Source organism: Calidris pugnax, unplaced genomic scaffold, assembly GCF_001431845.1.
Source record: "Calidris pugnax isolate Ruff unplaced genomic scaffold, ASM143184v1 scaffold56, whole genome shotgun sequence".
NCBI classification, from domain to species: Eukaryota; Metazoa; Chordata; class Aves; order Charadriiformes; family Scolopacidae; genus Calidris; species Calidris pugnax.
The window spans coordinates 7,754,741-7,769,369 of NW_015090839.1; the positions used below are offsets into that span (position 1 = coordinate 7,754,741).

The 14,629-nt window shown below is 40.8% G+C and overlaps 1 protein-coding gene across 3 annotated transcripts in view; it reads right to left on the reverse strand.

Moving 5' to 3' along the window:
* KIAA0391 (KIAA0391 ortholog) overlaps positions 1-14,506 on the reverse strand; it is a 47,026-nt gene extending 32,520 nt beyond the window's left edge. The window contains exons 1-4 of one of the 3 annotated variants that reach the window (XM_014942043.1): positions 14,374-14,506; positions 12,409-13,824; positions 10,379-10,426; positions 8,937-9,069 (exon numbers count right to left, since the gene is read on the reverse strand). In XM_014942043.1, coding sequence (XP_014797529.1) covers positions 8,937-9,069; positions 10,379-10,426; positions 12,409-13,409 — 1,182 coding nt within the window. In that variant the 5' untranslated portion in view covers positions 13,410-13,824; positions 14,374-14,506. The other 2 variants (XM_014942044.1, XM_014942042.1) reach the window with 2 other exon arrangements.
* Between the last annotated feature and the right edge of the window lie 123 nt (positions 14,507-14,629).

Consider the following 14,629-nt stretch of genomic DNA (forward strand, 5'->3'; position numbering starts at 1 on the left):
CACGCTGACAACATCGATTTGGAATAAGAGCCAGCCATAACAGACCCATGATGGAATTTATTTTGTTGTGAAGAATTAAAGACATTTCATATAATTTTTTGTTTAACCACTAGTGTGTAGGTGGCTCAAGTCCATTCATATCTCGACAAAAGCACAGAAGAGTTGCATTTTTTTGGTATTCCACACCAGCTGGATGACTCATTTGCTATTTCACCATCACTTTATATGGGTACACACTGGTGCCGCCACAGAGAGAGGTGTTTCTGCTTTCCCACTTCCCTCAGCCATTCAGTCCTAGCCTTGCCCCCCTCCTCTACATATGCACACACATTTGTTGGCAGAAGGAGAAAGACTGAAGTGGATGAAATGGGCCTCTCGTTCCCCTGCTCAGGTCACAGCATGGAGGTTTGTCCTGGCCTGAAACCACAGCCAAGGACATGGGACCAGGAAGGGGACTGGTGGGAGGTGAGACCACTGGGATCACCTTTTCCCACAGGTAGCCCTGACTATGGTCACTGACTGGAGTGTGGAACTACAACATTTTATGAGATTTATCTCTCAACCTGGGGTATTGCAGCTAAAAAAGCAGTAGAGGTTGGTTTAAAAAAACAGAAGTGCAGGAATTATTGTTTGAAAAATAAATAAAGAAAAAAAGATTGGTTTTGCTATTTTAAACTATTCATTTAAAAAAATATTTTAAAAAAACATATTTTTAAAAAATGTGACCACAGACTTCAAAAGTCTGGCTTACACAGCCAGTAATATTTGAAAGAGCAGTAGTAATAAATCTGAAAATGTGTCTTCTCTGTAAGAGTATTAATATTATTTCAAGTTCTGTAAAAACATCTATGAACAGAAGTGTATGTTTGTCTTCCAACATCAGTGCACACACAGACTACAAGCCTTAAAAGCACAACAAAAGTGAGGGGAGGAATTCATTATTAGTATTTACTGATTTACTATGTTAAATATTATAACATGGAAATAAACATTACCATTGAAGACAAAACAAAGAAAACATGGCTAGACATGCATGTGCTTCGACAAGAGCAATGAGAGCAATTCAAATGAGTATTTTGAAATAATTTTTGTGTCTGCAACAGATCTAAGGGATTGATGAGTTTCGGATCACAGAAAGGTTAGATCACTTGATCATTTTTCTCCTCAAGTCTAAATAGGAAATATGTTGGCAACTAGAAATAACAATCATGGTTATTGCTCAAATTCTTCAACAATCCAAATTGTCAAGTAATCTAAATGCCAAAAACCAAAGTAATACAACATACAAAGGAGATACAGGAGCAAATCCATAGAGGACTTTTAAATACAAGAAAGGCTATTATGTTCATGCCAACACGTGGAATTTTAAAAAAAAAGGGGGGGGGAACCTACAAAAAACTATTAAAATCATGGCAGAAAAGGCTACTTGTCACTTCTGCTAAGCAATAAAGTTTATGCTTACTCATCAGGAATCGTGGAGTGACACTAAAATCAAATCAAAAAGTGCAAAACTACAGTATTCAACATATATTGTTTCCAGAAGCATTCACAACAGTTTAAGCTTTGTGAACAGAAAAAGCAGCGCCTCCCCTCTCTGTATCAAGTGACAATATATTCAAGTGCAAGGAAAGAGCAAATTCTAATTAACAGAATATTGTACTGTACTTAAGTATTCTGTAACTCTACCCTTATTATCAAATTGAGTGTTTTTCAACACCATAAGAGCAGCTTTTAGAGAAGTGAAAACATTCACTTTTTAACAGTTTCATAAAATACAGAGTGATGGGGGTTGCTTTGTTTCCAGCAATGTTTCTTGGTATCAGAAGAAAAACAAAGGAATGAGCATTAGAGTGTGAGAAATAAGATTCAGCTGTCAAACTGAAATCCAGCCAATTATTTTTTTTTTTTAAAACGCCTTGCTGGAGCACTCTTAAATCTGTTTCTTGCTATGCCTGAAGGGTTTGAGTATTTTCACCACAGTTTCAAAGCTTGGAAATCCCCTTCAAACCATTATAAGCAGGAAGGCTTTTCTCAGTTTTGTGTATGGTATCACTCTGTGCTCTGGATTGCGCACAATGTGTTTGTCTTCCGTTACACGCTTCTAGAGTTCACAAATAACCCAGGAGTCACAAACTCCTGGGGCTGTAGCCTTCAGGGATAGCGTCACAAGCAGGAAGGTACTTGCAGGCACACTGAGAACCTGCTGAGATGTGCTGTCTGCTGCCTGTTCCTAGTCCTCCATCAGCAGCAGGCAGTGCTGCTGTGAGACTTGTTCCTGCCTGCATCAGGCGGCCACGGGTCAGCCACAAGGTCCACGGACAACCTGGACCTCAACAACCCAGGCAGCACAATTCTGAAACGTCCTTCCTGAGGACACTTCACATGGAGGGAGGAACAAGCAGTTTGTGCCGTAGAAAAAAGTTCTTATCCTTGCAAGGCTGCCATCCTAAGTACAAGCATATAAGAATGGACCATACCAAGCTTTCTTTTAAAGCAAACAAACAAAACCTTGCAAAGGCAGAGATATTTTGAATTCACAGTGCTTTCAAAATTAAAAACACTATTTTGGAACCTTTTCTTCTTAGGGCAAACCACTTAACAGAATTGCTAAACCAGGAAAAGATTGCCTTGAATGCATGCTGAAATACAACGTAGCAGGCGCTATAGCAACACAGGGGAATAATACAAAAGCAATGCATCATGCAGGTCATGTAAAGACAGAGTCCCAAGTCAGTGAGACAGAACAGCACTTAATTACAGACAGTCCATAATATCCACGTGGAAAAGTGCTACATGAATACCAGACAGCCAGACACACCTCCATGCAGCTTTTTCTGCTACACTGGTAGAAATGTTTGAAGCAAATGTGAACAAGGAACTGGTCTAGCTGAAAAAACACCCACAAGGATGCAAAACATCCTTTTTTCATCTAGGTGTGTGCCCTGCTTGGCATGGGGCTGTGCTCCCTTGTGTCCTGGCACCCTTGCAGGGGCAGGAATGAACAGCTGGCTGGGTGGTAAGGCTGGTTATGCTAAGTTAAAAATCACGCTGCCACCAAATGCCTACGCTAACGAATATCTGCAGTCTCCAGAGAAACAGCAACTGTTCCAGGGGACTGAACGGCACCACATGTTCTACCCCCATTTTAATATTTCTAGAAACAATCCAGAGAATTATAAACCTATGCACCCAGCATCTGTACACTGTAATATGGTTGAACTGATCACTAAAAATTGGGCAAACCCTCTGGAATAATATGATCTGGTAGAGTTTAATGCGCACACCTTTTGCAAGAGTGTCTCTAAAAATTCTTTCCTCATGTCAATGAAAAAGTAGTTAAGACAGAACCAGATGGCATTGACTAGATTTTCAAAAAAAACTGACACAAGACTTCATAACAAGCTACTAAACTACTGAACTAGTTGTAGCATTAAAAAAAAGGCAGAAAAGAAAAAAACAAAGGGTCATGCGAAAAAATTAGCAGCATCTTTTAAAGGTCTGTACCAATTCCCATATATATGAAATATTTTACAGACATTTAGGAAAGGGGATGGCACAGGAGCAGCCAAACAAATGACAAAAACAATCCAAATTAAATTTAGCATCAGAAAGATGAAACAATGCATAAAGTAGGAAGAATGCACTTATATTTCACAGATTTCTGGACAAATTGTATCAACTCAGATGATCATCACAGTGTAATGAAAACATCTGCTCAAATTGCTGATGTTCTAAAACAAATCTAATCAAATTCTAAGATATAATGCATTGGATAGATAACATTAAATTATTATAACTTGGTAAGATAATTATAATTATCATAAATCATAACGAAGCCCTATATTACACAGTTCCACATAGGTGCCTCCAGCATCAGAAGAATCTCTCTGAGCACAGCTACAGATCAGCTCCTCAACTGAGAAGGACCTTTGGTAAAGGTCCAAAGGACCAAATGGTGAAGGACCATTCAATAACGCTTACCTTGCAAGAGGTAACATTTCAATGTGTCTTAAATCAGCATGTGCTCACACTAATTTTACTTTAGAAGTATTATCACAGAACTTAGCAATATTCAGAGACAGCAAACACTTTAAGAAATGATGGCAGTGTATGCAGTCTGCATTATGTAAACATGTCTCAACATCTTACCTAGTGGAATGCATGAGCTGCAAGCAAAGGACCGTGTATCCAAGAGGTTCCTGATAAAATAATCTCTTTTAAAATACTTTTTAAAAAGCTACTCAGATAATTCAGATTAGTTTAATTCTTTAGTTAAAAGGTACTGTTCTGACTTCATATTTATGGTCCTGCCTGCCTCTGTGATCAGCTAATAAACAGGAAAAAAGAAATATTTTATCAAGGTGTGCCATTCTTAAATCTTGGTGAAATTCTTCAATTTCTTCTATTTCTCTCAGTTTCTTCTTATATGTTCCAGCTAATGTGAGGAAGATACAGGACTGAGAAAAATCACTGCATCAGCAAACATTTTTGTATTTTGCTTAGCAGGATCTTCAGATGATGTACAATGGAAACAAGGTTAGCAACTGTATTTTAACCAAGCAACTGGTGCTCAAAAAAAAAGTAAGATTAGAACCAGACTATTCTTGGTTGATTGCACTAACTGGAATATGAAGAATGCATCATGTTAGGAGAATTTCCAAATACAGAGGTGACAAAGGAATAGTTTTAAAAGACTGTGGAGGACAACAAAATAGGTTTAGACAGTGGATTGGAAGAAAGGAACATTCTTGTGTTGTGGGGTGGTCTAATTTCGCTGCATAACCTCATGGTAGAGGAGACAAAGTGACCTGAACAAAATTCCAACTCATTCCTTGCTATATGAATCAAGAAAAGCAGGACTATGGACCACCCCAGAAGATCTGACCCACTCCAAAGAAAGATTCTCTAACACTGAGGTAATTGAGGGAAAGAAGTATGTGCTGAATGTATAATGTTTTCAACTAGATCTATTTCTTACTGCTAAGGAAGAAGCTAAGTCTTTTATCCTCCTGCCAAAAGACAATCTGTGCTTCTGTTTGCTTCCATTATCAGGAGCCTCTGGGGTAAGAGAAGATGCAATAGAAGCCCAGAAAAATTCCAGCTGTCTTTGTCTCTCACCGTCCATTTCCCATTCAATCTACCCTCTTCCGCTCCTCTTCCTTCCTCCTAGAAGTTGTCTCCCCTCTAGTAGATCACATCACAAGAGCATAACATCACCCTGAATTAAATGGAGGCAGGAGGACAGAAAGTAAGCAGGATAAAGGCTGCAGCTTGGGCTGTAGTGCAGTCAGACTCTGAGCACTCTACTACTGCAATTGTCTCGATGCCCGCCATAAACCATTACCTGTCTTTATTCAAAACCAAAAAAAAGCAAGCTCAGAAATCTCTGCCATCTTGAAGCCTAGGCTTAGCCCTAATCCTAACCCTGACTGCAGCTCACCACCCCTGTATTGCTCTCCAGCACTAAAAGAAAGCTTTCAACCCATGTTGGCACCAGCAGGGTTTTCACCCTGCCAGCACAGTTCTTGCCAAAGCCAGCTCTGAATCCAAGTGCTGTCACTTTAAACCAAACCCTAGCAAAGTGACCGACCCTGCCACAGAACCAGCAAGAGGACTTTCAGTCATTCCCACCTGAGAAGAAATCACAGGAACCCTTCCTGCCCAAGACAGTCCCCATCCCAGGGCAAGGTGCTTTGCAGCATTCAGCAACAGGCCAAATTTTTACTCTCCTACTGTAGAGGACATACACTTTACAGGGAATATGACCCCTTTGCTGCAATGTGGCACATATCTGGGAGGGAAGGGGGCACATGAACCCACGGGAGAAATTCCACCCAGCCTCCTCCTTCATTCTTCCCCTTGAAGTTGTTTGCTCCCTAGCAGTGACAGGGAGGAGGTAACACACACGGGAGTAGGCACAGAGGAGGTAAATGGCACACATAGCCTGGGCTGCAGCACACACGGCGTGCGGTATCAGCTGTTTGCTGGAAAAGGGTTTTCTCCTCTTCAGCCCCTGATCTTCTCAGGAGACACAGGAGGCCTAACTGAACTAATTAGCCTCGTCTTTCTCCCTGAGGTCAGGCAAAGAAGGTCATGACATCCAGGTGCAATGTTGGGCAGCCGTAATCACCCACGTATCTCAGGGCAGGTAAGGGTAGCTCACCTTGGAAACAGCTCAGGGGCAGGCAATTTTTATCTGACTTTGACCACAAGTTGAGAGTCAACAAAACAGGTAAAAGAAGGAGAAGATCAGAATGAGAAGCTGGGAGTGAAATTTCTGCTAGATGGTTAGGGCAGACTGTGTCAAACACGGTTTTCATAGAGTTTGGAGTATACAGGTCTTTTGAAAGTAATAAACTGCTCCATTCAGAACAGGACTGACATAATGCCACACTGGGCTTTGGGACAAATCATGGAGTTGGGAAACATGAACATGTGGAAGGAGAAGCAAAGCATTATAGAAAAGAAAAAGCATCAATCTAAAACAAAGACACAGAGCTTTATTTTCAAGTCTCTATGGAAGCAGCACAAACTCATTCAGTTGCAAAAATAACACTGAGATGAATGGGTCACTTCCTCCGCTCCCTCCAGTCTCTTATATTCTAGAAAAATAAGAAAACCCCCTTCATACACTCAGCACAGATCCAGTGTGGGAACTTTACATGCCCACAAACCCATCTCTTCCTGCCGCCTTGACAGCACATACATATCTCCCATATGCTTTCTTCGCCCTGCACAACAGTCCTTTCAGGCTTATCAGGGCCATGAAGTAGCCACCAAAGGAATGAAATTACTCATTTGCATTTGATTTCAGAGAATCACCTGGGAACAGCTGTGACATGGAAGTCATCACAGCAAAAGTTGATTTTGCCTCTCAGTGTAGGGATTATAGCAGGCTCAATGGCATAGATTCCAATTACATGCAGCCAGAGTAAACAGGGATCTGACTAAAAACATCATATAGATATTGGTACAAAAGGTGACAGTCTTGTTACAACTGTTTTCTTTCTATGGCAGCCTGCAAGGTTGCAGCTCATTAGATCTCCATATAATATCCTAATAGACCAGTAGTTGTGCATCAAGATCTGGATCAATGTCTATTTTTAATGGATAATGGGTGTTTCCTTATTGCAGTGTTATAGTTCATGCAAGCCACTTTTTCAACATATTTGTAAATAGCGCTCATTATCACGGACAAACCTAAGTTGTTTGATTTTTTTTCCTAAAACTAATTACAAAAAAGGATTTTTTGTTTTCAATCACAGCACAACAGACTACTTTTGGGGGATCCTCAATAAACCAAATCTTTGCTCCTAATTTTCTACTCTGATCGCATTTATTCTTAAATGAGAGAAATAAAATCAAATAAACTTGAACTGTTTCCCTGAATAATCACTTCATTGCAAGAAACACAGATGAACTAAAGGAAACTAGTTAGGAGAAAAGAAGGAATAGAAAGTTAGTATGTTTTCTATTTGAATTGCAGCTACTACAAAAAAGGTGACTGACTGGAAAATGGAAACCCCCCCTCTCAGATATACTTGCTTACATCCTATTTTCAGCCTCTTGACCTAGTTTCCCCTCTGGAAAACCCTGGCTGCAGGAGAAGTCACACAGTCTGGCATGCCTAAAATGGGCAGCATATTTTCATCACCAAACGTCTGCTTTCACAGCACAAAGGCAACTAAAAAGTCCCAAATTTATTTCTGGAAACTTCTGACACATCATGACACTATTTTGCCTCTACCCACCCCATCCACGCTCAAAACGCACCGAGGGAGCCGACTTTAAGCTGTTCAGCCAACACACTGAGTTCATCTCCAACTGAACAAGGTCAACTTGGAACTAGCAAGTGGGTGGTCCCAGAGCAGTAAATGATGGAATTTCAGCTATCACACAGACTTACAAAATCTACTGACATCAAAACTTAAAGTAGTATATTAGAGTCTTTGTTTTATTAGATTGCATTCATTTGATCTCAAACCAGGCGAACATCATTTTCACTACTGCTCAGCTTGAGCGTGAATGTCCTGTTACCCAGAACTCCCTTCCTAAATGGTCCCACCTTCAACTGGAACTGCTACTCTAGCCCTGGGCACTTGACAAATTTGAAATTTTCAAGCCAGTAGTCACCAAGGGAATAGAAATGAAACTTCACAGACTAGACAGTTAACTAAGGAATTAGATGTTTTTTTATTGTTGCTTTCATTAATAAACCAACCTCAACCATAATTTTCACAAAGGCTTTTAGAGAACAGAGAGAGTTAGTTGCACAGTGTGCAATAAAACACATCCTTTTGTTTATATTGCAATATTATAGAACACCAGTACCCGTTAAATACTTAAAATTGTTACTGTATTTTTAAGGATAATTTTACTCCCCTGTACAATTCACAGCCAGGTCAGGTAAAAGTCCTAAACTGAGGAGAAAATCTGTGTGGAAATTAGACGTCTGGACAACAGGCTGCATGTACTACAAGCACCCCAACACTAACTGTCTCAAGTTTCTGTAACTGTTACACAGGCACAAGGTGTTTGCAGAAAGCCTGAAGAACTAACTCTGCTGTCTGTATTTTCAGCACCAGTGCAGAACTGAGGTGCCAGCTGCAGCAAAATGACATCAATCCTTGCAAAGGTAAAGTAAAACCACCCCGAGACGTGGCGTGGGCTCCATCTAGCGGGCCCCAGCTTCCTTTCATATCGCTATGGCTGAGCCACTGATCTCCACAGAAAATGAGCAAGAAATACAACTGTGGCCAGGACTTAGACCCATTTTATCAACACAATTGAAAAAGATACATAGAATACTTCAATATCTAAAGGCCTGTTAATGTTTAAAGCAAAGGAAAAAAAGATCTGTGGTGTTTTCAAAGTACCCAAACATTAATCGTACATTACCCTCCAAGCCAATGAAGCTGACAGCATGCAAGACTCACCTGTGGACTTGTCTTTCTAAAAGTGTCAGTTCCATGTATCACGTCCCTTATTATTCTTTCTCTGAGATTATTATACTCCTCTTCGGTGAGGTCACTGTCCTCCAATTGACGGTTGCAAACTGGGCACTGTCCACTGGAATAACGGTGAAACAAGAAAATAAAAAGATAAGAAATTTTAAATTAAGACATACCTTAAATTTTACTAACTTATTGAGTGTCTGTGTATGAGCACAAGTCTTTACAAGAACTCCAACACAGTACAATCATCAGAAAATCAGTTGTACTCTTTCTGGGATGCATCCAAAATCTACAGAAGAATATTTCTATGGGATTTAGTGGGATCCAAGTAGGCTACCTCAAACTTATTTATTTCAAAAGTATTCATACATCTGTCACAACGTAACTACCCTAGAGCACCTTGTCACCATTTTGTTCAGATTCTTAATCCATGGTAAAATGTGAGGTGATTTAAGTTAGTTTAGCTCCCAAAGTTGTAACAGAGTTTACAGGCTGTAAGATAACAAGCTACCTCTTAACCAAAACAATCAACTTTAGAATTTTAAAACTCTAAAGGTTGAAAAAAGTTGTCAGAATTTGGTGAATTGTCATAATACAGTATAGTAACAGATACACACTTGTACATAATTATAATCCATCTCACAGTGAACAACCCCTGCTCTGTGGACAGTGAGTTACTCTCTTCTTCCATGGGCTTCAAGAGCAGCAGACTCTACGTGTGCTTTTACTTCAGAGTATGCAACACAGTGTATTTTTTTAAATAACTAAAAACTCCATAAGCCATTGGAGACATTCTTACAATTAATACATTTATAGTTGCCAAATTGCTACAAAACCACAGAACTAGGTTTCAAATAGAATAACATTTAAAGTAAGAATTTATAGACATTAAGAAAACTGTGCTGTAATAGAAACACATACCCAAGTTATCCCTGTGAAAACCTAACTTAGAATCATTTTGTCTTCACTGAAAATCAGGTGGGAAGGGAGAACCCCTCCATCTGCACAAATTAACTGCAGTGTGTGAATAGTACCAGTTTTCAAGAAGAAAAGAAATCCATTTATACTCCAAAGCTGCTCTGTTAAATGTCATGTTAAACAATGGTATTATAAAGCCAACCAAAAAGTAAGTCTTTAATTCCTAAACAGTAAACAAATAAGCCACCCAATAAAATGGCAGCTCTTATTTTTCTCTGTGTTTTTCTGTCTTGGACTTGCTTAGCATAACTCTTTTCCAAATATGCATGCTAGGTCTTGTTTAATGCACGCGAGTTGGAAACTGGACAACACAACAAAGGTTCACATTCTCAAGGATTAAAATATTTTCTTATCTAAGGAAAGGTATTTTTTATATTTATGAAAGAAGAGGTCAAGACAGAATAATCAAGACAACACCTCACTTTTAAATAAAATGTTGCATTTACCTGTCTTTAATGTTGGTCAGGTGTCCTCTCCAGTTCCCTCCTGGTATACTAATATGTACAGAGAGAAAGATAAACAAAAACATTAGATTCTTATTTAACAATACCAGAATTACAGATAAAGAATAATTCTATTTTGGTCAACGTTTAGAAATAAAAGACCAATCAATCAATCAACCAATCAATCATCTACCCTGCAAAGAAATCATCTAAAGATTCATATATAATTTAGCAATACCTGAAAATACATAAAGAACCTGCATTTAACAATATACAGAAAACTAACACCATCAGCTTCCTCAATTTATATAAGTCAGGCTGCGCTGACAATTTTTAAGTTGCTACCCTACACATTCATAAAGCACCTCAGAAAACAGATGGGAAAGCAGCAGGAACAAAGATTTCTATGCAGATGTCATCCTGAGAGATTAAGAAAGATACGCTCACACCAAAACACTGCATCGAGACTTTTTGACTCAACATCTTTATGATCAGCATCACCACTGCCACAGCCACCATCATGCTGGTGTAAATATTCTTTTTTGCCCACGAGATCCAACTCTGCAACTGCAGACACCTCTCCCTTTGCCACTGGTTTTTTCATCACAGGCTGCACGATCACACATGCCATGGGCTTCGGAATAAGCATCCTGCTTCTGCTCTCCTTTCCCAATTCTCACGCTGATACATAGCGGCTCTTTAGTTTTCTTACAAACAGGCAACAGAAAATACTGTGCTGCTTCATTGCACGCTCAGATGTCTGTACTGGATCTTGCTCTACTCACTACTAGAAGTCAGTGCTGGTCTGCTCTTCAGAAAAACCATTTTTTAGAACTAGCACCTATTCAGTAACACTCACAGAGCTCACTTCTCTGCTTAAGGTACCATCAGTTTCCTTTGTCAGCAAAGGTTACCTCCCATTCTGCATTGGTTTTGCAAGACTAAAAGTGATAGAAGTTATCAGATCCCATTTCTTTTGGGGAACTCCATGTAAACTGCTTACTTATTTTCAGCCACCAACATACACAAGTTCAACACTAGCAATTGGAACAGACAGGTAAACCCGAGCATTTTGTACAGGTTCACAGCTAAAAAGCCAGCTGGGATTACTGATCACCTTGTTTCATCCCTCGATTATGGACTCTGTTTCTTCTTGTTTGAAACACTACTTCCTTTAGGGAAACACCCAACATCAATCTTAAAACATGAGCCTACCACAATGTCACCAATTGTTCTAACAGTCAGACACAGCGTTAAAGATACAAAACAGGAGTTTGACTAGCTTCAGCTTGCAGCACTGGTTTGACACTACACACTGGCACATTTTTCCACCCAGGAAGACTAACTCGTAAAATGATTGTGTAGTTCACGTAAACCAAAGCCAACAGTTAAAAAAGAAGCCACAGATGGGCTCACATACAACACCATGACAAACATACAGTGGGCTCATGTGAACTACACTGTGCATGCACACTGTAACTAATTGTAATTTGCAGTCTGACAATTACTCATGAAAACAAGCTCCATAGCCTGCTAAATAAATACTGTGCTAAAACAAAGAGCCTCCTATTGAAATTACAAAGTCAACACTTAATCTTCACTTAACCTATGCTAAGTTTGCTGCATCTTTCCTTTAAAAAGAGAAACTATTTTTCAAACAACTTACTACTTCTACAGTCCAACAGATTATATGAAAAACCCTCATACCTGTCAATATTCCTTATGTACCAAGTTCAGAAAGAGGTGAAGTTGGACATTTTGGACTGCCATGACCCACCACAATTTCCTACCTTCTGTACCAAGGAATAATATTTAACAGGTAACATCCTTCAGAAAAGGTGAAATCAGTAAGAATTTTACCCTTTTACACTAATTTTGGAGCAAAAATAAAATATATCTTTTCATGACAATGTGTCTCTTGTTGAGAAGCAACAACCAAAATGAGATGTTGAAGGATCTTATTAGACTTGATCTGTGGAATAATCTGAATCCCATCCTCATGAACTGGAGCTTGCTATTGAAACATTATTTACCTTTCAAACCATAGCTTTATACTCCGCATAAATGTTTTGTGAGGGTATATTTGGTTCTCTCTCAAGTATAAGAGTATACCAAACAGCTCTTTTTGTAACTCAGCACCTTTCATACCCCTGCTGAAGTCAAAAAAGGCCTGCAGGATATCCAAGGTTGGGACCAAATCCTTAGCCAGCATTTCGTGGTAGAGTTCAAAGGCAAGGTTCATTTCTTGGTGACGGCTGGCTGCTTTGATACAGGATTCATAGTTTATCCGTGAGGGAATCATAATCTTTTTTACTTCTTCCAAAAGAGTCAAGGCCATTCTCCATTCATCTGAATTGCTTAGCCCCTTGATAAGAAGGTTGTAAGCCCCACTTTCTAAAATTCTAAATCTGATTTTCATTATATCATACACATCACGAATTTCTGAAGTCTGCCCCTGCTGGACACACAATGCCAGATATTTAAGCAACAAATTATATGCAATGTCACCATTACTCTTTGCCACATGGGTCAGCAAGGACTTAGCCACATCAATGGGGCTGTTGCACCTGACCATACTGTTAAACATCACTTCTTCAAATATTTCAGGTGACTGAAAACTTTCCCTCAGTCTGTTCCATTCCTCAGCCTGCAAAGGTTTTTCTGGAGGCTGTACATTGATAAACTTATGTCTCGACACAGCTTGACTTGTTAACCGTTTCTTTGGTGCTCCAACAGAGGAAGAAAAGTGGAGTTTCCCTTCAGGTGTTTCTTTAGTTTCCTCATCCCATCCTTTTTCTTCTTCATAATCAATTTCAGACCTTTTCTTGGTAGGAAAAGCATCAGTTCCTTTGGGATCCACTGGGAATGCAGTGCTGGAAGATGTCACAAAACTGAAATAGCTAACCTTTTCCCTATCGGGGATGCTGACAGATACAGCAAACAGTTGGTGGCATCTTGAAACAGGCCAGAACGTACGACATTTCCACAGCAAAGCCTGAAAACCCTGTTGACTAGTTTGAGAAAAGAGTGCCATCACAAGAAGAAATTATCTCACTGTATCGAACAAAGTTATAAAATGGAAAATACAGTTTGCAAGAGGATATTTATTATAAAAGCCCAAAGACTGTCAAGCTCTATAAGCTTCAGTTTCAAAATGCTTGTTCGATGAGTTCTTTTTGCTTCTTATGAAAACAAGAAATGGAATAATCTTTTTTCACAAAAATCAACCTCTTAGACTGTGAGAACATTTATCCAAAATTGAAAGTATCTTTCCTTCTAGGGAAGACGCTTTGCAGGTTTGCAGATTATCATTTCTGTTTGATGGTTACTGTACGCTGTAAAGACGAGCACTGAGTAACTTGTACGCAGAGAGGCAACTCTGATGCGGTCAGGCAAAAAGTGCAGGTTTTTTCCTTCCTGCCTTCATCCAAGTCAAGTCAGAAGGTTTCCTAAAAATAAAAAAAATAAAAATAACACCTCAACATCACAGCCTGCTCTGTGCTTTCCTGCCAGATTTACTTTTGCATGCTGGCAAAACACAAAGTTCCAGGTACCTCGACGATTTCTGGTGAGGAATCCCAACCCCGGCCCCTCAGGCGCTCCCAGCACAGGGTTCCCACGCTGGCTGCCTCACGCCTTTCAGCCTCCGACAAACTTCCGTTTAACCAGTCTCCCCGATCGTAAATCCGGTAATTACAGCGAAACCCCACGTTTAAACGTTAGGTTATAAACGCAAATAGCAGGAGGTTGCCCAGCAGGTGGGCTGGCAGCTGCTGCGGTCCATGAGGCCCCGGTGGAGCCTCACGTCCCTCAGTCAAGCACGGCCCGGCCGCGACCCCATGGACTACAACTCCCAGCATGCACAGCGGCCGGGCCCTCACAGCGCGCTGCCTGCTGGGAAACCCTCTCTGTCTGCCCCCACCTTCCTTACCCGCCAGAGCGTAACGAACCGCGCTCCCGCCGCGGGCGCCGCCCTCCCCTCTCCGGGATGAGCCTACCTCGCTCGGTGCGCGGCGGCCATGGGCATCTCGGCGCTGGGAGGCGCCGGCAGGGAGGCGCTAACCGCAGCGGCAGCCGCACGGCGGGCAACGCGCTCTCCTCCCGCTGGCCCGGAAGCGCCGCCAGGCCCGCGCCCGCGGCTGCAGCCAATCGGCTTTCAGCGGGCTGGCCGTCACGTGAGGCCGATGGGAGGCGGTCGCTCCGCCATGTCGGTTGCGGGCAGGGCGCTCCGAGGGCCCGGCGCGTCGGGCGGCG